Genomic DNA, 24,498 nt, shown 5'->3' with positions numbered 1-24,498 from the left:
TTACAGGCCCTGCGGAAAGAAATCAGATCCTGCAGGGCCCTGGTCTCATGAGGCAGAGTGTTCCACCAAGCCGGAGCCAGAGTTGAAAAGGCCCTGGCTCTGGTTGAAGCCAATCTAACTTCCTTAGGGCCTGGGACTACTAGGGTGTTGTTATTTATGGACCTTGAAGCTCTCTGTGGGGCATACCAGGAGAGGCGGTCCCGTAGGTACGAGGATCCTAGGCCGTGAAGGGCTTTAAAGGTCAAAAGCAGCACCTTAAATCTGACCCTGTACTCCACCAGGAACCAGTGCAGCTTGAAAAGCACTGGGTGAATATGCTCCCATGGCAGAGACCCCGTGAGAAGCCTCGCTGCAGCATTTTGTACCTGCTGGAGTTTCTGGGACAGCTTCAAGGGCAGCCCCGCGTAGAGCGAATTACAGTAATCAAGCCTGGAGATGACCGTCGCATGGATCACTGTGGCCAGGTCGGGGCAGGAAAGGTAAGGGACCAACTGCTTGATGCGGCGAAGGTGGAAAAATGTCGCCTTGGCTGTTGCTGTAACTTGCGCCTCCATGGAAAGGAGGCATCAAGGATTACACCCAAACTCTTAACGGAAGGCAATGGCACTAATTGGGCCCCCACAAGAGAAGGGAGTTGGTCCCTCATCCCCATGCCATCCCGACCTAGCCATAGGACCTCTGTCTTCGAAGGATTTAGTTTCAATCGGCTCCCACGAAACCATCCAGCCACAGCTTCCAAGCATCTGGTCAGTGTGTAAGGGGCTGAGTTGGTGTGGCCATCCATCAGCAGATAGAGCTGAGTGTCATCAGCATATTGGTGACAGCCCAGCCCAAAGCTCCGGATAATCTGGGCAAGGGGGTGCATAAAGATGTTAAAAAGCATCAGGGAGAGAATTGCGCCCTGCGGCACTCCACACACCAAGGAGTAGCGCGACGACATTTCCCTCCCTAGTGCCACCCTCTGTACCTGACCAGAGATAAAAGAGCACAACCAGTTACGGGCTATGCCCTGTATCCCCACGTCTGCGAGGCGGTGGTCCAGAAGATCATGATTGACCATGTCAAAGGCTGCTGACAAATCTAAAAGGATCAGCAGTCCTGACCCGCCTCGATCCAGTTGTCTACGGAGATCATCTGTTAGGGCAACCAGAGCCGTCTCCGTCCCAAAAGCAGTTTGAAAGCATGTCAAAGTCCAAGAAGATAAATAGGTACCGATCCAGCGGGAAGGTAAACGGTGTATCCATGCGCTGCTCTGGTTCGCCAGAAGCGGCTTAGTCATGCTAGCCACATGACCCGGAAGATGTACGCCGGCTCCCTCGGCCAGTAAAGCGAAATGAGCACCGCAACCCCAGAGTCGGCCACGACTGGACCTAATAGTCAGAGGTCCCTTTACCTTCACTGTGGCCACTACGGAAGGGAAAGCGTTTAGTCTCAGTGGGAAAGCTCAGGGGGCAGCTGCCCTGGTTCGTCGCCCAGCAGCGCCAAAAACCCGCACACGCCGTCTCTTGAGGCAGACGGGCGCCCACACCCACGGCCACCAAAGAGGGGAAAGCCCGAGGGGGGGGCGGCTTCCCGCTGGCTGCCTTTCCCGCCCTGTTCTTCAGGTAAGCTGCCGGGCGCTCCTCCTCGCCGTCCCACCGAAGGGCCGCCCCTCGAGGGCTTCGTGCGCCCTGGGCGCAAAGACGCGCCGCCCCCTCTCTGCCGCTGGGGGCCGCCGGCCAGCCCAGCCCAGCCGCCCAGCCCAGCCCTCTCAGTGAGGCGGGGCAGGCAGGCAGGCGGACTGGCTGTCTGGCAAGGCTGGCGAGCGAGCGAGGGAGCGAGCGGAGCGGAGCAGAGCCGCCCGCGCCTCTGCCCAGAAGCGCTCCAGCGGCGCCAAGGAGCAGGTAAGCGCAGCGGGCAGGGCAGCCGGCTGCTCCGCGCCATCCCCGGCGGGTACCGCCAGCTTAACCGGAGGGCGGCGCCCCTCGCGGGACCCTAGAAGCGGCGTCGGGTTGCGGGAAGGGAAGCCCCAGGGGAGGCGGAGCGGCTGCTCCGGGCTGCTGTCGGGGCAAACCCGGCCGGGAAGGGGGAAATGGTGCGCAAAAATGGTTCTTCCGAGGCGCGCTCGACGCGCCTTTCGAGGTGGCGGGCGGTGCTGGGGCAGGGCTGGCTTTCCCGAGGGGGAGAGGAGCTGCCCTCTCCGCTGAGGAGCCTCCGCGAGCGTCCCTCTCCTCCCGACTCCTTGCAGGGCACGGGGCCGCCACTTCGGGGACCCAGAACAGGAGACCCCCGCCCAGCCCACGGAGCAGCATGCATCTGGAGGATGGCTGAGGCGGGCCGAGGAAGCGCTGCCACCACTACCCACGGCGGGCTGCCCCGAAGCGAGAGGAGAGGAATGATTGCTGCGTGGGGAGCTTGGTCTTGCTTTTTCCTGGTCGCCACTGTGCACAGCCTCCCTGCAGCCAGGATTCCTATTCCAGACCCCGAAGAAACGCCGACAAGAGCACCATTAGGTAAGGAAGCAGGAGGGCTTCTTTTCCCAGTTATGCTGCATTGCATTTTTAAGCATTTCACGGAGGCATTCCAAAACGAAAGAATTTTTTTCTTTTCTTTCATCCACTTCCCATCCCGTTTTCTGTAGTTTCTTATTTCTGCACCCCTATCTCCTCTCTCTTATAACATAACCCTAATTACAATGATCTCTGATTCCCTCTGTTGCTCATAGTTCAAATCCTGATCACGAATCCATCATGCTATAGTCCCGAAAAAGGCTTCCATTCTTCAACAAAACAATAATCATTAGGTTCTCTCGTTTTAGCTGTTAGCTTTGCTGGTTCCTCAGAGTCCATCATTTTACTTATCCATTCCTCTTCGGTGGGAATTCCTCCTTCCTCTCCTTTTTGCGCATAAGGAATCCTAGCTGCTGTCATTACATACATAAACAGCTTAATCGTTTTTTTGGGAAGCACAGGACGGCATGAATATAGTTGACAAGTTTGGGGTTTTTTTATTGGTTGTTTTTTTGTATTCCATGGTATATAGACTAAAAAGGTTATAAGCCTTTTTAAAATGGGAACACGCTTTGGATGTCTACCTGCCTGAAAGGGTCCCAGTGTCTGATCCCAGAAGACTTGGCTTCAGTTTGGCAACTTTTCCTTTCCAATGCCATCCCCCTGTGCGCAGTTTTACAGTGCCATAGGACTTTGTAGTTTTTGTTGCAAAAGAGAAACACAGCTAGCTATGCCTCTTAAGTTTGCTCTCTTGAGAAGTACGCAAGGATAGAATTGCTTCTGTTGCCTCCAGAACGGTCTGCTCTGCACGTTTGCGATACTTTCCCTGCATACTTGCAAACTGCTGCTGGATCCACCAGAAGTATTCCAACACCAAACTGTTACAGGTCAAGGGCAAAGTCTCCAATAATAAACAGATGCACCTCAAATGGTTATTGTAGCATTAACCAAATGACAAATGCTAGGGTGTATGCACTTAGATGCCTGTGGCTTCACAGAAAAGCGTAACTTGATTTCCATGCTGGAAATAGTGGGTGTTCGGCCCACACAAAATATCTTTGTACTTTTGAAATTTGAAAATCTGGACTGGAAAGAAACAAGTCCTTCTTTCAAATCCTTTTTCCCAGTCTCACGTGCAATGAAATGTTCTGTGCCTTGTGGTGTTATATCTCCCAGCCAAATTCTGCGTTTAAGGGAATGGAGAAACAGGGTTGTTTGGGGGTCTTTGGGAAACTAGAAATTGAAACAAGAGAGACATGAACATTTGTGCTGAACATTTTAAATATCCAAATGACTCAATTTTAAATATCTAACTGACTCAGTTTATTTTAAGCGGGAAACTCCTTGTACAATATCGCTTAAACTAAACATTTGGAGAGAGAGTTAATCGTTTCCCCCTTTGTTGGCAGGCAGTAAAAGTCAGGGTATACATCTGTATACACCATGCGCAAAAAGTTCTATCTGTGTCAGGTTTCCATTGTTTGGGAAAGAGATGAAACATGCTTAGCAAACAAATGAGGGTGGAATAAATGTGCTTCATGGCAGCTATTCACACCGGGACATTATTTCCCTTCTGTTTTCCTGGTACAGCTATAGATCACCCAGGGCAGTGCTATTTTTCAAAGAAGAGAGGTGCCGGAACTCACCATGAACACCTCCCTCTTTCTCTTAGAATGCCAATGGTGCCCACCTGAGAGGTGCCGAAATTGAGTTCCGTCTAGGGTGAGGGGGGGGGGAGAGACCTGAACCAGGGTCATTGTTTTATTTTCAAAAAAGTTTGACTAAAATGCTGGGTTCTCCATGAAGATTGCCTGGCTCATTTCCCCACAACTAAATTGGTTGAGTAATGGAGCAGCCAATTCGATCCAGGTGGAGAAGTTTTGTACTGTATATGAAACAAGCTGCATGCCTTGTAGAACAGTCCAGAAACTCACTAGGTATACAGTCAGTTTGTTGATCCAGTGTTTGCTCCTTTCCTAGTAGACTGCCCTTGTTCTGAGCTTTTAAACCAATTCCTTTGGAGTATGTAACCACGTTTTGTAAGGTTCAGAATGGGATCTCTGAACAAGCAAATTTAGGACCGAGTTCCTTCACTGTACAGTATTGTGCTGTACTGCTATTATGACTGCTGATAATGTAGCTACACTACCATTCTGAAGGAATAAGTACTTGAATGGTGTACATATTTTTAGAATGTTAAGATGGAAGGGCCCGGCAGAGATGTCTTAGAATGATGAAATCCCTAGATTGGGTCTACAAAATTGCTTTCTGGCAATAGTATTTTCACTCCTTTCCGTTTTCAAAGAGGTAGAACTGTCCAGCTGTATAGACTCCGATGGGCAGTCTTAGTCTTTAGGCAGTCTTAAGGGCCTTTTCATACATTACGTTGTATGTGTGTGTGTGTGATTTTCATTCTAAAAGCATGCACTTAAAAATATAAATGCAACGAACATGTTATTGTACAAAAATAGCAGGATCGGCTTGGACTTGTTGTCAGATATACGCTACCAAGAATGGCCCTACCAGAGTGCGACTATCTTTTATTTCCAAGAACTGTATCTCGGACTAGGGATCTAAGAGTGCAGTTTGCTGAGCGCAGAAGTTGGTATAATCCCAGTGGAATAAACGGCAACAAGTGGTTTCAGATTGTTAAGTAAAATGCACGTTGGTCCCAATGGTTCCCAATGCTTAGCAGCACGAGCAAAGTTGCACTAAGCTTTGTAGTGTGTCTGTTTGGGCAAGAAGGATGGTTAGCTTACATAGATAGATAGATAGATGATAGATAGATAGATAGATGATAGATATAGATAGATAGATAGATAGATAGATAGATAGATAGATGATAGATAGATAATAGAAAGAGATAGATAGATGATAGATAGATAGATAGATAGATAGATAGATAGATAGATGATAGATAGATAGATAGATAGATGATAGATAGATAGATAGATAGATAGATAGATAGATAGATAGATAGATATAGTGATGTTTGATTGATCATGCCCTGTTTTTGAACAAACTATCAATATAAAATGGTCCATAAGAAAAGGTTCTGTTGAATCACTTGTATATAGAAGACAGAAATTCAGAGCCAAGCAAAACACAGGTGTTTACTTTTGAATCTGTAAATTGCACAGTCACAAGCAAACACTTTCTCCTGGTCAAATGGGCCGTGGGGGTACTGATTCATTACTGAGGCTTGTTGTTCAGCCGCTTTTTGCCTTTAACACAGCTCAAGACCTTATTTTCCATAAAGGGGCTTGGAAGCATTTTTCCCCAGTGATCTAATTCTCCACACGGGGCTGTGAAAGTTGTAACAGCTACTGCCTTGTGCTTCTGCTCAGCTACATAAAACACACATTGAAAGGAGGCATTCTGGAGGTATGTGTATGTTTGCTAATATGAATACTAGCTATTAGTGGAGGTGGTGCAAATTCTGACATCTCTACAGGGAGGTGTTCTGCTGTTAGCAGGAAGAAGGCAGATGGTGGGGTTGCTGCTGAATAGAAAAATACTGGGGGCCTCATTTGGGCTGCATTTCTCTCGTCTCCCTTTTCTCAGGACTGCTGCAAGAACAATGTCATTTTATTTTTTATGAATGAAAGTGGAGAGGCAAGGCAGAACTGACCGTGTATGTCATTCACTCGCAATGGCAGAGATGATTAGGGAGGTCAGTGAACTTGTTTGCAGCCTTAACATGTGGTCACTCTATTCAGCCACCACAGAATAGGCGTTGGAATAGTAAAAAAAAAAAAGCTCCTGCAATTTGCATTCTTATTCAGATAAAGATATTACTTGGTACGATCAGTGAATGTCAAGTAGTGCTTACTGTGTTGTTAGACAGCAGACAGATAAAAATAGCAGCGGCATATTTTAAGGAGTTTGTGAGGTGATCTTTCCCAATTGTACTGTGGTTTCCACAACACCCATTTTAATTCTTTTCCACTGAAAAAAAATCCCATTGCCCCATTACGAACGAAACTCGCCCTCCCCTTATCTTACCCATTAAGTGTTCTGGATCTAATGATATTCTTGAGACAGAATGTTTATTAGCTGGCAGATAAAAGTATATGTAATATTCAAAGAGCAACATATACGTTTTATTTTATTGTTATTAAACATTTATACCACCCTTCATCTGAGAATCAGAGGGTGGTTTACAGTATAGAATACATAACAAAGTAACAAACAGAACAACAATCCCATACTTTTGGGGAGAAAACTATTTGAACCATACAGTTATTTTATTGAAATAGCTATATGCTGGTTTTCAGCCCAGGGGTTCTCTGAGCAGCTTACAGTAGTTTGAAAAAGCAACCCATTGACAATTACAACTTCTTTATTTAAAAAACCAGAAGAGCACCCCAGAAAAGCTTCTTTTGAAAACAAAACAAAACACCAGGGTCATACCAGCATTAAAAGTGCAAACGTAAAAGCAAAATAACCCCTCTGTTAGGAGTAAACTGGAGCAGATTTTGACATTAAAACAAGTGGGGGAGATTATTTATTTATTTATTTATTTATTTATTTATTTATTCCCCGCCCATCTGGCTGGGTTTCCCCAGCCACTCTGGGCGGCTTCCAACAAAACACTAAAATACAATAACCTATTAAACATTAAAAGCTTCCCTAAACAGGGCTGCCTTTAGATGTCTTCTAAAAGTTTGGTAGTTATTTTTCTCTTTGACATCTGGTGGGAGGGCGTTCCACAGGGCGGGTGCCACTACCGAGAAGGCCCTCTGCCTGGTTCCCTGTAGCTTTGCTTCTCTTAGTGAGGGAACCGCCAGAAGGCCCTCGGCGCTGGACCTCAGTGTCCGGGCAGAACGATGGAGGTGGAGACGCTCCTTCAGGTATACTGGACCGAGGCCATTTAGTAGAGTGCAGGTATCTTGTGTTTGGTCTTGATACATGCAAAGTGAAGAAGCGTAATTTGTGGGTAGGAAGACCTAGGAACCCCTTGTGTCACCTTTGAGCACATTAGAATTCCTGCTCAGTGCAGAGAGATTGCTCATTTTCCTTATAGAAATGGCTGAATTGGTCAAGGAGAAATTGATGCCTCTTCGTCAACAAGTTGGGACGGAACAGTATTCCCAACATAGTCACTGAGCTAGTTTGGACAATAAGCCAGGAGAAGCATTCATTTTCAATTTAGATTCAACACAGCTCGCTGTTTTGTCTGAACCCAACACAGCGTGGTTATTATGAGCAGTAGCTTGCTTAATTAAAACAAGCCGGTGTGAAACCATGGATTGTGAAATTGTCCTGTTTCAACAAACCGCAGTTACAATGAACCACAGTTATGGGTTCAGACAGAACGCTAATGGAAACTAAAACTTGTGGCTACAACAGGAGGGAGAGGCTCCAAAGCCCGAGGTTAGCTGAAGCTTGTTCCCATTGTGGTAAACCATGGTTTATTGTGATGCCTGAACTCGCCCACTGATTCTTCCCAGAAAGAAAGACTCCTATACCTTTTCTGCTGGGAAAGAAAAGTGCACCAGCTAAAGCAACTAAGATGTTTCTTTCTTGGGAGAATTGCCTTTTTTCTTTCGCTCTGTTCCTGTAGGAAATATACTTTGATTAAGTTGTACAGCTGGAAACAGAAGCATAACAGGCTGCCAAGTGCAGATGCAGTCATCCAAAAAGGGCTGCTGGGTATCTTTTATTCCTTTCAAATGGATATTGTGCAAGTGGGATGGGCCGGCCAACCTGTGATGCGTGGCCATCATGCAGCAAAGCTTGAGCAGGGGCTGAATCCTGAGCTCCTGTTTGGTCTTACTGTGTTTCGTGGCCAAGTTTACATTATCTGTTGCTGTTTTGATGTGGATTTTCTGTAAAGAAAGGGGTTGAAACATGGATTTCTGTAGCGGAGTTGGGCTTTCGCAAGTGCTCGTACGAAGGGCTTGCTTTAAGTTGATATAAATCACTTTCTTCTTCCAAGCAAAATCACGTCGTTGACATCGTAATTGGAACCTGACACTTTCGTAACAAGCTGCTGTATGGCGTGAACAAGATTTGTAATCTTGCCGCGTTTAATTATTATTATTATTTTTGGAGCAGTTTTTGTTTTCTTAAAAAAACAACAACAATCATATCTAATTATATTTTTATCTGCTGACAGTCTATATCAGGCTTCCTCAAACTTAGCCCTCCAGATGTTTTTGGCCTACAACTCCCATGATCCCTAGCTAGCAGCACCCGTGGTCAGGGATGATGGGAATTGTAGTCCCAAAACATCTGCAGGGCCGAGTTTGAGGAAGACTGGTCTATATTGTATTCTGCTTGTAGCAGCGTAGTTTCTTGACACTGATTGGCTGAGCTGCTGTGATGGCATGGAACATTCCTGCTTGAGGAACAAGGTTTTAGCAACAAAGGTTTCACAGCCTGGCTTCTGTTAGAAAGGATAGGCCTCAGCCTTTGGGGGATTGGCATCCCTTATATGGTGTGGTGTAAAGGCATATAGGGGATGCAGGTGGCGCTGTAGTCTAAACCACTGAGCCTAGGGCTTGCCGATCAGAAGGTTGGCAGTTCGAATCCCTTCGATGGGGTGAGCTTCCGTTGCTCGGTCCCTGCTCCTGCCAACCTAGCAGTTCGAAAGCACATCAAAGTGCAAGTAGATAAATAGGTACCACTCTGGTGGGAAGGTAAACGGCGTTTCCATATGCTGCTCTGGTTTGCCAGAAGCGACTTAGTCATGCTGGCCACATGACCTGGAAGCTGTACGCCGGCTCCCTTGGCCAATAAAGCGAGATGAGCGCCGCAACCCCAGAGTTGTTTGCGACTGGACTTAACTGTCAAAGGCATACAAGGCAACAGCCTTGCTGAACCTAAGCAGGTCTTCGCCTGGATGGGTGCCCACCTGGGAAGCACATGCCTTGGGAAATGTAGCTTAATGAAATAGGTCCCTTCCAACGCTACAATTCTATGATTCTATGGTTCTATTAAATGATACAGGCCTGTAGACAGAAGATCTGGCCAGGGCAGGTGAGGGACTGGAAAGGTGGGGAGAAAGAGAACGCAGCAGGTATCAGAAAGCCCAGAGGCTAGGTGGAAAGGGTCACAGCAAGTAGCAGAGTGAGATCAAGGTGTGTAACCCAAGTGCAGATGGAAGCATCAGGATCTTGAGACTGAGAAGACTTGGGGACTGAGGGCCAGGGCACCAGTGGCGTAGCATGGGGGGTGCCAGGGGTGCCGGCCGCACCGGGCGCAACATTTGGGGGGGCGCGTTTGGCCGGCCCTCCTCGAGGAAGCAGGAACCCCACTGTCCTCGGACCTCCTCCGAAGCCTGGCGGTGGGGCGGAGAGACCTTCTCCCCGCACCAGCCTTCGGATGGCTGTCCTGAAGACTTGTGATGGGAGCAGTGGCGTAGCGTGGGGGGTGCAGGGGGGCCTGCCGCACTTGGCGCAACATCTGGGGGGGGGCGCGGAAGAGACTCAAGTGCTAAAATCCACGGGTTAGGGGGCGCAAATTACTTGCCTTGCCCCGGGTGCTGAGAACCCACGCTACGCCACTGCAGGGAACATAAAGGCTGTGCAGAGTTGTCAAGTCTAGACCCTGAGAGGGTTGCACAGAAGGCTGACTCTGGCATTATTATTTCATCAGCACATCTGTGGTTAAGATTATGCTAGGCATTGGATTTCACATGCACATTTGAACAAACCAGCTCTTTGATGGTAAGCTTCCTGTATTATCGGATTGAAACTTAACTCGGTGTTGATAAAATTGTGTTATTTTCTTAAGATAGGGGATGGGCAGAGCCTTAATTATTACTTTAATTTTTAGCTTCTTCTGTGTGAATGCATTGGCCTCATCCTTATTTTGGTGGACTCCCCCACCCCCCGGTTGCCTCCGCCATCAAAACAAGGGGAAACTTGTAAGATACATTACACTGAAGGCATTATGACTACAAGTGATTCTAACTTTTAGAATTGGTGCCCGAGTTTGCTTATTTTCCTCTTTTTTTCCTCATCCCCTTTTTTCTTTTCTGTGTTGTGTCTTTTAAGATTCTAACCCACCCACAGGCAGATACCACCTTGTATTTATTGATCTGGGGAAAACTGCTCTTGGAACCTTTTGTGTGTTCAGACCCAGAGACCTCCCCCCTAAATAAATCAAATTTTAGTTTTGGTTTTTGGCAGAATTTAGGCCACAACTTTATTGATTACAGAAAAAGTGAGTGTTTGCTTTGGTTCGACTAGCTCCCTACACCGTTGCAGGTAGCGCCGACCCAGAGCTCTATCATAGGTCAGACAAGGGTGAACACCTGAGGTAGGTGAAAAGCCCGGGAACAGACTCTGTTCATTCCCCCAGATGCTCCCCTGGACTCAGGCACGGGCACAATCCCTTCTCTGGGGTCGACCAAACCATCAAGTCCCTGGATTCCTTTAACGGAATACCCTTCACATAGGGATGGCGAGAGCGTTCTCCCATCCCTGTCACCTGAACCAGAGCCCATCTGCAACCTTACAAGTTGTGACGATTTGCTACGTGGCAGGCGAAACCCAAATGGCAACAGCCAATCAGCCAAGTGGGAGAAATTCCTTCCATGCCCCTGTCCCAACGACAGACGACGGCATAGCAAGGTCAGTCACAAAATACCCTAAATATAGGGAGAGGTGGGCGGGTGTTCCATTTGCACGAGCCGAAAGAGAATCTCTGGGTCACATGCAAGGGGTTAAATAGGTCCCTCGAATTGTATAGACTGCACCCCAGATTACACCCAGCAGCGAGGGACCTACCAATCGGGCGTTGTGGCTATCCAATAGACCCAATCCACAACCAGGAGGTCAGTCTCCAGGTCTCACCACAACAGTGTCCTCTTTTAAGGAGGACACAATTTCCGTGAAAAACAACAACAACCATGCCTTAAATAAATATAAATAAATAAATTTAGTCTTGCAGCGGTGAAGGTGCTACATTTTTCAGCCTGCCTGTGTTGGCAAAGCCATCCGAAACAAGAGGTGTTTTCTGAATGTTATGAACAAGGCAGGAGGTTGTTGGTTGCTATTGTAAGCTACCGAAGGTGACTCTCGTTTTAGATGATATTCCAGAGATCTGCTTCCTTCTTCCCTTTGCCACATGCAAAGCGGGGAGCAGGATTGCAAATGCTTCCATGTTCGGCAAAGGTGATCAGGAGAATTCCTGCGTGGCTAGGATTCCTGATTGTTTGGAGGAATCCTAAGTGCATTTCTGGTTGAATGCATGGCTGCCGCCTGCCCTCTGCACATTCAGTCTCTGTGTGGTAAGAATGAATAAAAAAAGGGCCCATCTCCTTTTACTTCTCCTCTCTTGCCTTCAGTTCACAGAAGACAGGCCTATGGAAAGGAATTAGACACAATAATTAAATGGACCCTCTGTGTGTCAATTCATAGCTGTCAACTTACAGATTTGAAAACAAGGGACCAGCAGCCTCGAAAATAAGGAATCAGCAGCCAAAATAAGGGATTTTTCTTTTTCTTTTTTTTAAAAGATATTTATTGAAATTTTACAGAGAATAAAAAGTTACAAGATTAAAAATAAAAAAGAATAACAATAATAAAAGAAAAAGAGATACAAAAATAGAAAGACAAAACACATAAAAAGTAAGAAAAAATTTAAAAAATCAATATTTTCATCTTATATTTCATTTACTTGTTTCCTGACCTCCTCACACACCCCTTTTTTGTATTCCAGTTCACATAGTTAATTCAGCAAATCCTTACCCTCTATCGTTTATCTTTACTCAATATCTTAACCTATTATAACTATATATTTTAAACCATTATCAATCTGTATTCACATATTCTTGTTAATCTTTTTACCAATACCGCTTATTTTCAATCCAACATCCCTTTAACATTCATCAAAATAAGGGATTTTTCCGGGCACAGGTAGGTTCAACTTCTGAGCCAAAGGCAGAAAGCCCAGCCAGCAGCCAAACGAAGCCTCAAGCGGTGGTTCCCACAGTGCAGCAACCCAGCAAAGGGGATGCAGCAAGGAAAACTACCGTCACCTCTCCACTGGGAAGCGCTGAGCAAAGGCAAGTCCCCAGGCAACGCGGCCGATTTGATCGGCACAAGGCATGCAAGCTCCACCCCCCAGTCGTTCTTAGACTCCTTATTGGGTGAGCAAAGCAGCCAAGCAACACAGTTGGAGCCTCCCTCCTCCCTGGCTGGCAGGGAGGGAGGGAGAGGAGCTGCTTCCTTTGAAACCTGGGAAATTTAAGGGACATCATCAATAAGGGACAGCAGCGGGACACGGCGCTGGGATAAGGGAGTTTCCCGCCAAATAAGGGACGGTTGACAGCTATGTGTCAATTGTGTAGGGTGGGGCTGGGGGCAACCAAGAAAGGGGAGGGTTGCTTTCCTCATGTTCTCCCAGGAGATTTCCTGGGTGGCCATGGCTGGAAAGGGGATGCTCAATGGGTATATTCAGCCAGGCTGCTCTTATTTTATTTGCTTCCTTTAAAACATTTATATTATTGTAAGCCGCCTAGAGATCTCTCTTATTTGGTGCCATATAAATATTGCTAACAAATACATGTCGGATCCCTTTCCGTAGTTCACAGTGGGTTACAGTGAGATAATATATACCGTATTTTTCCGCCTATAAGACGCCCCCATGTATAAGACGGCCCCTATTTTGGGGGACTCCAAATTAAGAAAATACTCCTTAGCACTACCCGTGTATAAGACGAGCCCCAATTTTAAACCTAATTTTTTGGTTAAAAAAACTAGTCCTATACATGGAAAAATACGGTGTGGGTGTGTGTGTTATTTATTGCAGATTTTGTTAAGCTACCTGTTCTCATAAGTTTTATCTGATTTACAAGATAGAAATTCCTTAATAACAAATAAAATACTGGTTGTATTCAATAATTATAATAATAATCAAAAACGAGGTAGCCAACCAAACTAAAAACAGGATGAAAGCTCTTCTGAAATCTACTGACAACAATTAAAAAGAGAGGGAGAGAGAAAGAGAAAGAGCGAAACTGGTCTCACCCCCCAAAACTGGACTATGGCTTTTGACTCTCTTTTTTCCTGCCCACCATGGCGTTAGAGAAAATATGTCCACCACCACCCCCCATCACCCTTCAGAAAAAAGTTCAGATCACAGCTAGAAATGTCTACCGCACTGACCACAGGCAAACCTGCCTCCTCAGAGATATGAGCTTTGATTTGTCTGGGAAGTACAAATGTTCAAACAGAAAAGAACGAGTTTTATTCTATGGAAAAACTAACCATATTTGTTATAGACAAGGCTAGTTAGTGTTTGCTATTATTACATTTTTGCTATTTTCAAGTCTAAATGCAGCGGGTGGAAATATGTGGAATAGGCACGCATAGTTAAATTTCCTGACTTTCATTTTTAAAAACAACTAAGGATCTAGTCCTCATGACTGAGAGGCTATATCTGAAACAATGTGGCAATAGTATCTGAGGAACCAGAGGGGTACTTGGAAAAGTTTTCCTGTGGGTGGGCTGGGTGATGTTTCCTTTCCTGCAAAGTCTTTGCCCCCTTCCCATGAGTAACGACAGCAGCATAAATTATGCAAATCAAGAGGAATGTGCAATTTTTGGGCAAAGAGTTTTGCGTGGTCACGTAACTGTTATCAGTATAAACGTGGACCTCGTTGTGGCCTAACCTTGAATACAGCATTAAAAACTCTGCCGTTCCAATATAGCTAGAGGCTAAAGAACGCGGGTGGCGCTGTGGGCTAAACCACAGAGCCTAAGACTTGCCGATCAGAAGGTCGGTGGTTCGAATCCCTGTGACAGGGTGAGCTCCCGTTGCTCAGTCCCAGCTCCTGCCAATCTAGCAGTTTGAAAGCACGTCAAAGTGCAAGTAGATAAATAGGTACCACTCCGGCGGGAAGGTAAACGGCGTTTCTGTGCGCTGCTCTGGTTCGCCAGAAGCGGCTTAGTCATGCTGGCCACATGACCCGGAAGCTGTACGCCGGCTCCCTCGGCCAATAAAGCGAGATGAGCACCGCAACCCCAGAGTCGGCCACGACTGGACCTAATAGTCAGGGGTCCCTTTACCTTTACCTTTACCTTTAAAGAATACCAGCGTCATCTGCTTGTGAGATTTCTCCTTGAGGAAGAGTAGTAGGCCAAGACCTTTGACATGTTGCGTCACTTTTAACAGCCGTACCGCTATTGTACCCATCTGTGAATGTATACACCTAGCGCTTTTAAAAATATAATGTTGTTTGAGCTGTGCTTTATTTCCCCGCTTTGTGTATGACACACCCTCCTGTTTGTGATGCTATGGAGACTGTCGGGTGGGTGAGACAAGGGAACCTTTATACAGCGAATTTGATATTCATTACCCTCATAACCTTTGTCTTTAGTTAGCAGGAAGGCTTTGCGATATCAAAAGCAAACAAGGAGCCTGAGATACGAGAAGAGCAAAGCCTTAGGTAAACTTGGTAGTTAAATGTGAAAAGTAATCCGATTAAACTTACCCTGTCGTTCTTCTTTGGGGGCGTGTAGTTAACACACCACGTCTTACTGTGTTGTGTAAAAGCCTGTTTCGTTCTGCCTTCTCGTCTTGAAACTGTGCTGGTGCTTGGAAGAACATCATTTGCATCGATATGAAAAATGAGGGCGTGCATATTTTACTGGTGCCATTAGGAAGTCTGGTGCCATTCTCATCCAATTCCAAATGAAGCTGCTAGTGGTCCACTTCTGGGTTTGGGGTGGGGAAGGGAGGAATGTTTCCACACTGTTTGAGCTGGCATCTCAGGAACAGTCCATCTGCTGGGTCAGCGCTCAGGAGCCGGCTGACCTGGAGCTGCAGATTGGCTAGCTGAGGAGGGCTCTCATATTAAGACTGCTCATGAGTAGGTCCACAGGTAGGAATATCTCCATTCCATCTCTGTGATGCCGTTTGGTGGCCTGCAAAAAAGTGGGTGCTGGAGAACTCTACCCCTGTTCTTCTCGTCACACTTCTGGCTTCCTCTGCAAAGTTCTTCTCAGTTTCTCTAGTCTTTCGCTCCCCGCCCCTTCAGTTCCACCAGTTTTACGTTCACAGTACAGTGGTACCTCAGGTTACATACGCTTCAGGTTACATGCGCTTCAGATTACAGACTCCGCTAACCCAGAAATAGTGCTTCAGGTTAAGAACTTCGCTTCAGGATGAGAACTGAAATCGTGTTCCGGCGGTGGCGCGGCAGCAGCGGGAGGCCCCATTAGCTAAAGTGGTGCTTCAGGTTAAGAACAGTTTCAGGTTAAGTACGGACCTCCGGAACGAATTAAGTACTTAACCCGAGGTACCACTGTACAGTCATACCTTGGAAGTTGAACAGAATCCGTTCTGGAAGTCCGTTCAGCTTCCAAAACATTCGGAAACCAAAGCGTGGTCTCTGTTGGCTGCAGGAAGCTCCTGAAGCCATGGAAGCCCCCGAAAATAGTTCACAAACCAGAACGGTCACTTCCGGGTTTGCGGCGTTTGGGAGCCAAAACGTTCGAGAACTAAGAAAACCAAGGTACGACTGTAATTTAGAAATCTTTCTTAAAAATCACCAATGCCTTGCTGAGGTATATAAACTACTTGGGAAAGGTTCTAGCCCAACAGTGGGCAGCCTCTGGCCAGCAGGTCCCATTAGGCCTGGCAGGATTCAGGATTTGACCCGCAAGGCTTTCTCCCCCAAACTCCACCCTGTTACCTTTTCACTTCCTACATTACAAGTATGGGGCGGGTGAAGACTCGGCTACAGAACAATGATCAGGAACTAGGTCGCTGTCACTCAACCTCCTTACATAGATCTTATACATAAGTACAGTGGTGCCTCGCAAGACGAAAAGAATCCTTTCTGTGATTCTCTTCGTCTAGCGGTTTTTTCGTCTTGCGAAGCAAGCCCATTGACGGATTAGCGGGTTAGCGCTATTAGCAGCTTTTAGCGGCTTATCTGCTGATCAGATAAGCGGCTTAGCGGCTTAGAAAAAGGGGGGGGAGGGGAAAAAACCAGCAGGAACTCGCAAGACATTGTCGTCTTGCGAAGCAAGCCCATAGGAAATTCGTTTTGCGAAGCACCTCCAAAACGGAAAACTCTTTCGTCTAGCGAGTTTTCCGTCTTGCGAGGCATTCGTCTTGCGGGGCACCACTGTACTCAGAACCAGGTCTCACGAGTAGATCTGAAAACCAGTAGCTCAAACTTGTGATTTGAAACTGAGCCCTTCCGAGTCAGCCAGTCTGCAACCAACTGAAGGTTTGTAATACAGTGGTACCTCGGGTTACATACACTTCAGGTTACATACGCTTCAGGTTACACACTCTGCTAACCCAGAAATAGTGCTTCAGGTTAAGAACTTTGCTTCAGGATAAGAACAGAAATCGGGCTCCCATTAGCTAAAGTGGTGCTTCAGGTTAAGAACAGTTTCAGGTTAAGAACAGACCTCCGGAACAAATTAAGTACTTAACCCGAGGTACCACTGTGCAGTACATGAGTGGGAGCAGTGAATAGTCTCCTCTTTGCGAACATATCTCTGGAGAGCAGAAGCAGCAGAACATTCCAGGAGGATATTTGATAATCTTCTAAGTAAAGAAAGATCCCCATTGCATGAACTCCCACATTATTGGATCTTCAATAAGATGCTGAGAGAGAGAGAGAGAGAGAGAGGACTGGCTTCCCCCCTGCCTTTAAAAGATGAACTGGTGGTTGTTTCCAGTGGGTGACAAGGTTGGGCATTTAGCTGGACCCCAAGGTCTTCATGAAGAACACCACCAGATTTGCTCCACACAGCACCTGAGAACATCAGAGGCAGTGCGTGATAAGGGTTTAATTTCCATTCCCCATCCCCTCTGGGTGAAGGGAGACCAGAGAACTCACAGAATTTGGATACTGGATTAAGTTGGGACTGGGGCTGATGGGAGTTGTGGTCTGAAACATCTGGACAGCATCTGGTTGGAGATGTTTGCTGGCTGGAGAGGACTGTTATTATTATGATTATTTTACTATCAGGCTGCCTGTCTCTATGCTTTTTACTATGTTTTTATCATTGATGTTTTGGAATGTGTTTCTAATGTACATCGCCCTGATTTCTTTTGATAAAGGGCAGTATATTAATTGAAACAACAACAACAACAACATGACTTTAGGGCTTTTTACTAGAAATGGGCAACTGTATAAATGATGCACACCGGCACACTTCCTTAGCCATATCACTGCACAGCTAAACCTTCTGCAAAACAGGGGAACAAAACTAGAAAAAAGATAGCCAATTAAAAATAATAATCCCATTTTGACACTGATGAAAAGCTTCCAGTCTTGTTATATTGAAAGCAATTGTATTCTGCCCCCAGCTTCAGTGAATGCCTGAAATAAATGTTCTAAAAAGTTGGGGGGCGGGGGCTGTTGCAGCACAAGATCAGCAAATTTATAGAAAGCACAAATAGTGATCTGAGCTTATACTTCTTTCCTGGAGATTCAGGTAGTGGGTGGTAGTGTGGGACTGTTTTAGCTTGCAGAAAGCGCTGGGGGAGAGAATTACAAAGCAGAGAAAACAGGGTTGTTTTTTTCCATAGAAGGAGAGGTCTACCCCCTCCCCCTCATCCAGATATTTGGGCTTATATTCATGCAATCCAGGTGGTCTCGGTTTAACTTCCAGGGCAAGACATTCTAAGCTTGGTGGTTAGTTATTTTCTGAAGTAAGGAAGGGGGCAACAGGGGGCAACTGACAAATGTTAGTATAAGTCCCCGACAGAGTGCCTGGAGTTCCGCTTTGAGCCATGTTCTCTGAACCGTTTAGACCACTGGAGGAAACCTGGAGAAATGAGTACAATGCCCCTGGGTACCCTTCCTAAGATCAACAAGTTCCTAGGAAGCGTGCCACGGGCTGGCTCTCCATAAACAGATTTCTGTTCGATCTCCTTTTGAATACCAAGTAGTGTTGAAAATGTGAAACGTCTCAAACATACCATTTGCCTCCTTTTCAAAGCTAGCTAGCTCCTAGTCCTGCTGCGTTCAGAACGCAGTTTCCAGTTGGCATCAGAAAGCATGGGTTTCATTTGAGGCAGCAACAGCTGGCAGTAGCAAGTACTGTAACTGGTTACCCTTTGGAAAAATCCACAACCCCAAGTGTGTTAAACAACTAAGACAAACTTTGTCCTTGCATTTTAAATTTTCATAGTATATTTCCTCACAAAATATTTGGGGGGGGGGAGAGAGAAGTTTGGTCGTTTGCTCTTATCACACTCTTAACTTAAATGTAGATGACACATGATAGAGTTGCCGTACGTCTGGAATTTCCCGGATATATCCAGAATACTGCCGCCGCAAGCAGTGTCCGGGTGGAGACTGGCAAAATGTCTGGGGAAATCGCCGGCAGTGTTGTTTTTGCCGATTTCCCTCAGAAATAGCTTTAAAATGTCAAATTTCTTTACAATTTTGTACCAAAAAAAAAGCTCAAAAACTTTGGGCCAAAATAAAAAAAGCTCAACAGCTTTGCCCCCCTAAAAAACAAAAAACCAACTCCACAAATTTTCTGTCCGCATTATCACCTTTTTGAAATATGACAGCGCTACACCAACCATCTATTTTTCTGCTTTTGGACAACTAGAGCAAAGGTGATGGGAAATTGTTGTGATTTACATGGTTTATTGAGCCTCATTTTTCTTCTGGGGAGAAAGGGATTCTACAGTGTGTTGTCCACTGTCTTATTAGCCATTCCTTCACGTTAGGCATTTTGTTCTGCCAGTGTTACACAGGATTAGTATTTAGTACTGCAGCTTGCAGACGGAACAATACAATGGTGATAGTGTTGCCATTCCCCTTCAGGAGGTCTAGGCTGAGTCTCTTCATTGGCAATCTCCATTCTTGAAGGAAATAAGACAGTACTGCCATAACTTGGAGTTTGAAAATACTGTCTCAATTTGCATAGTAATAAAAGGTTGTGACAATCTGATGAATGTAGTTAGCACTCTGTGCCTCAGCTAACATACAAAGCAGAAGTCTTGGTACACGCTGTACTTTCAGACAAGAAAACTTCTGCGGGAAACAAGCAAAGCTATTAGGATGGAGGTAAAAGTTGTTGTGAGTCCCCTCCCCCCGCCTTTCGTCTTTGCCTCAAGCAAAGTTTGTTTTTAAGCAGACTGTCCAACTGTGCGTTTTTTTTCTGAGCCTCATATGTCTTGAAAAAACACTGATTTAAATGTTTTCAATATTTGTGGCAAATGATTACTAGCGTGGCATTGTTGCCGTTGGCAGATTTGCACTTTAATCTTGCAAAGTGCAAGGGAGTTGAGAGGGAAACAAAAAATTGGGAAGACCCTGTAGCTAGTTTGTGTACTTGAATCTCAAGAGAATTAGAATGGAGCTTTGCTGTTCTCCCACAGACCCTGTAATAGTTAGTGCGCTCCTAGATCACAGCCTCGTACATCTTGGTGTGCCGGGTGGATGGGGTTTGTTGTTGTTGTTTAGTCGTTTAGTCGTGTCTGACTCTTGTTGACCCCCTGGACCAGAGCACGCCAGGCACTCCTGTCTTCCACTGCCTCCCGCAGTTTGGTCAAACTCATGCTGGTAGCTTCGAGAACACTGTCCAGCCATCTCGTCCTCTGTCGTCCCCTTCTCCTTGTGCCCTCCATCTTTCCCAACATCTTTTCCAGGGAGTCTTCTCTTCTCATGAGGTGGCCAAAGTAATGGAGCCTCAGCTTCAGGATCTGTCCTTCCAGTGAGCACTCAGGGCTGATTTCCTGATGGGGTTTAGTTGCACTGAAAGGGAAAGCAGTGAGGAAAAGGGAAAGGAGGACTGGAGAATTGTGTCCCTTCCAGTACACTGAACAGATAGCACAATTAAAATGAAGCGTTTGAATGGTGGGGAGGAGGCTGTAGAGTTGTCTTTGCTAAATTGTCCTGAGCCAGCCCGGTAGAAATAGTCATTTTGCACAGAGATGCCCTACGAATGCCCAAGTGGGAAAATCTCAATAAAAAGGCTTTTGATATTAGTCCCTTTCTAGTGATACAGCAGAGTGTGGGTTGAGATAAAGGTGGGTCGGCATATGGTGGCTAAAGCCACCATATTGGTTGCATTTGCGGAGGGAGCAGCCAAGGCAGTATTTTAGCATTGTTAGAAAAAGCAATGTTGCTAAAGTTAAATATGTACCTGTCTTTATGGAGAGCATTGGCAGAAATAGGACCATAGTGTTGGACACTTCCATTAAACAATATATTTTTTTAGGTTTTAGCTTGTTTTGCTGTTAAACCTTACATCTTGTTACAGAGATGTTATTTCACAAGTGAACTATATTTCAATGGCATGGGAAATGGTCAAACTTTATTGAATAATACGATTTGTGAAGTATTGTCTGCCAATCCAAAAGGACATGGTTTTTGAGGATGAGAGGAAGTGATGTGTGAAAAAAGTCGTGATTAAAGGTGTGTTGGATTAGGGGTAGCAGGCTATTACCCTGAATTAGTAATGATTGGTAGTTAACAAGAGTTGGATTCTGCCGTCTCTTGGCTATGAGGCCTGCCCACCCATGGGGCGATGGGAGGTGACTGCCTCAGGTGGCAGAATCCACGGAATCAGCAGATACCGATGGAGATCTTCATTCAGGGCCGGCCCACCCAAGAGGCAAGATGAGGCAAGCGATGAGGATCCACAGAAGGAGCAAATCCTGATTCGGATCTTTGTTTCCTACTTCTTCCTGATGTAGATCTTCACTCACCCTTCCTTCCCTGGCAGAGAAGGTGGCACCATTTTGTGGTTTGCCTCAGGGGCCAAGATGTTTTGAGCCAGCCCTGCTCGGCCACACACATTTGCTCAGTTCGGTTATTCTGGTTTCACAGTGAATTCAGTGAGGAAGGCACTCAGTAACCGAACAGGGTTAAAAACAGACAAGAAAGGTGAACATTATATTAACATATTATAATATTTGCTGATGAATTTCAGCCATCATGGGAAACTGCTCAGTATTGAACAGTAATAAATCGGTTGAAAACAGAATTGTATTATTATTATTATATTTTTAAAAATCCCAACGTAGTAAACCATGAATAGCTACAGCATTTCCCAGTCCTAAAATCTACCACATTGCAAGTTTTTCTGAGATTAGGCAGCAGAAAGGCAACTGTGATCCAGACATGAACTGAAGTCAACTTGATGGAAATAGTACCAGGAAGTCTAAAGGAAGAAGAAAAGACATTATATTTATACGCAACAGTAGCCGCAAGGCTATTGATTGCGAAAAATTGGAAAAGTGGTATTATACCGACAAAAACAGAGTGGCTTGCCAAATTATTAGAGTACTACAATATATCCAAAACAATGGGAGAAATTGGAAGGATCTCAAAAGAGAATATAGACAGGGACTGGAAGGTGTTTAAAGGATACTTTCAAAACCATATCGAAAAATCAGAACTCCTATTAGAATAAACAAGTTCTGTTTTAAATACTGAAATACTAAATAAGATGGATAACAATGTGTAATAGAAAAAGAAGCATGAAATTAGGTTAAAGGTGTGTGAAAGAAAGTAATAGAAGTGGAAAGAAATTGCAATTGAGTAGATTGGAAGTCTAACACAAAGGTGGGGTGAGGGGTGGTGGATGGTGATGGGAAAAGGAATTATCTGTGAGATTGAGTGTAGGTATTTTTAAGGATTGTATGAAATGTATGTTTGTATGCTTGTATATTCGCAATATGTGTGTATTAATGCTGAACTATTTTAACAATAAAAACTTTTAAAAAAAGAAGTCAACTTGATGCTATCTGTTTACAAAACAAAAATTGTCATATTCAGATGGATTTCTTCTGCACCACTCTCTCTTTTAGCATGTGAATAGACTTTACGTTGATAATTCAAGGGTTATGTTCTGGGTCTTTGTGTTCCAATAACTTCCAGCACACTCTTATAACGCATGCTCGTCTTCACCAAAAGATTAGAACGTGGAACTCTGATTGCTCTGTTAAGAATAAAGTTTTCTCTCTTTGTTTATACAAAAATAACCAGTGCCTCGCTTGACATTGGAAAGCAAATGTCTTCACTCAGTATTACAAATGTTGGCCAACAGCACAACTATCCTCTAGATCAGGCATCCCCAAACTCGGCCCTCCAGATGTTTTGGGACTGCAACTCCCATCACCCCTGACCACTGGTCCTGTTAGCTAGGAATGGTGGGAGTTGTAGTCCCAAAACATCTGGAGGGCCGAGGTTGGTGCATGCTCTAGATGTACTAAGTCCTTTTGTGATGATACAGTGATGTACGGCAACTGCGCAGCTAACCAAATTGTTGGCACTGAGGCTGCATATGAACTCTTGCAGGGCATTTGTCGTATGGGCATCTCACTGTGCAGTTTCTCGGGTGAAAAGCCAGTGGTTGGGTAGAAAAGAGAGATGTGGTGGTGGGGAGATGGGTATACTACAACAAATCCAGAATGCGGCAGCTAGACTAGTGACTGGGAGCGGGCGCTGAGACCACATAACACCACTCTTCAAAGACCTACATTGGTTCCCAGTACGTTTCCGAGCACAATTCAAACTGTTGGTGCTGACCTTTAAAGTCCTGAACTTCAGACCAAGTATACCTGTAGGAGTATCTCCACTCCCATCGTTCAGCTCGGATGCTGAGGTCCAGCTCCGAGGTCCTTCCGGCAGTTCCCTCGCTGCAAGAAGTGAGGTTACAGGGAACCAGTCAGAGGGCCACGGTAGTGGCGCCTGCCCTGTGGAACGCCCTCCCATCAGATGTCAAAGAAATAAACAATTATCTGACGTGCAGAAGACATCTGAAGGCAGCCCTGTTTAGAGAAGTTTTGAATGACTGATGTTTTAATGTATTTTTAATCTTTTGTTGGAAGCCGCCCAGAGTGGCTGGGGAAACCCAGCCAGATGGGCAGGGTATAAATAATAAATTATTATTATTATTATTATTATTATTATTATTATTATTATTATAACTTGGTTTAAGAACAGTCTGCTTTAAGAATGATTTGGTTTACAAACACCGCAAAACCAGAAATATTGTCTCGGTTTGAGAACTTTACCTTGGTATAAGAACGGAATCTGAACAGTGGAAGGGCACCAATGGCGGGAGGCCTCATTAGGGAAAGCGCACCTCGGTTTAAGAACGGTTTCGGTTTAAGAACGGACTTCTGGAATGGATTAAGTTCATAAACCAAGGTACCACTGTATACTAATCCACATCCTAGCCACTGTTCCAGGTTTGGAAAAGGTTGGCTTCAGCAAAGGAATAGAGGGACATGGGTGGCGCTGTGGGTTAAACCACAGAGCCTAGGATTTGCTGATCAGAAGGTCGGCGGTTCGAATCCCCACGACGGGGTGAGCTCCTGTTGCTTGGTCCCAGCTCCTGCCAACCTAGCAGTTTGAAAGCACGTCAAAGTGCAAGTAGATAAATAGGTGCCGCTCCGGCGGGAAGGTAAACGGCGTTTCTGTGCCCTGCTCTGGTTCGCCAGAAGCGGCTTAGTCATGCTGGCCACATGACCCGGAAGCTGTATGCCAGCTCCCTCGGCCAATAAAGCAAGATGAGCGCCGCAACCCCAGAGTCAGCCACGACTGGACCTAATGGTCAGGGGTCCCTTTACCTTTACTAAAGGAATACGCATCAGTTAGTCCTCTAACAAGTGCGGAGCGAAGCATGCAAACAGAGCATCTCAGGTTCTTCACTCCAGATAACTCACACAACCAAGCCAAGCCTTATATCGAATTCTAAATATTTACTTTTCAAATAAGGGCCAGGGTTGCCATTCTCTGCACAAGGTTGCACCACCTGTTGCTCTCCATTAGTTAAGAACTCCCTGGGCCTAGTATTGTTTGAATGGTTTTGGGAAAATAGTGGTGGCTTTACAAGGCATTGTGAGCCTTCAGCCTTCATCTTATTAGGAGGTGTCGCATTTTTGCTGTTCTTAAAGCACCAGAGAAACGTGCGAAATGTTTTCCTTTTAGTTTGTTTGAAGGAATACCCAAAAAATTGCATTGTTTACCACATTGAAAGCTATTTGGGAGTGATTGTGGTAAGCCCCGAAAGTTGTAAGTGGGAAGCTGCTGCAGAAGTATAAATACATTATAACC

At 45.5% G+C, this 24,498-nt stretch overlaps 1 protein-coding gene and 1 long non-coding RNA gene across 4 annotated transcripts in view; both read left to right on the top strand.

The window, feature by feature from the left end:
* The first annotated feature begins 1,768 nt into the window (after positions 1–1,768).
* The window catches only part of LOC308585682 (fibroblast growth factor receptor 3), a 63,810-nt gene continuing 41,080 nt past the window's right edge, over positions 1,769–24,498 (top strand). For all 3 annotated transcript variants that reach the window (XM_081191612.1, XM_081191611.1, XM_081191610.1), the window contains exons 1-2: positions 1,769–1,883; positions 2,228–2,492. In XM_081191612.1, the coding sequence (XP_081047738.1) occupies positions 2,303–2,492 (190 nt within the window). In that variant the 5' untranslated portion in view covers positions 1,769–1,883; positions 2,228–2,302. The remainder of the gene's footprint in view (positions 1,884–2,227; positions 2,493–24,498) is intronic.
* On the top strand, positions 15,896–18,540 carry LOC308585861. Its single transcript, XR_014007643.1, has 2 exons — positions 15,896–16,259; positions 16,589–18,540. It is a non-coding gene; the product is annotated as an uncharacterized lncRNA (long non-coding RNA).

This window comes from Podarcis bocagei (assembly GCF_964188305.1).
Source record: "Podarcis bocagei genome assembly, chromosome: 4".
NCBI classification, from domain to species: Eukaryota; Metazoa; Chordata; class Lepidosauria; order Squamata; family Lacertidae; genus Podarcis; species Podarcis bocagei.
The sequence above is the reverse complement of the archived record's forward strand: the minus strand, read 5'-3'. Positions and strand labels throughout refer to the sequence as shown.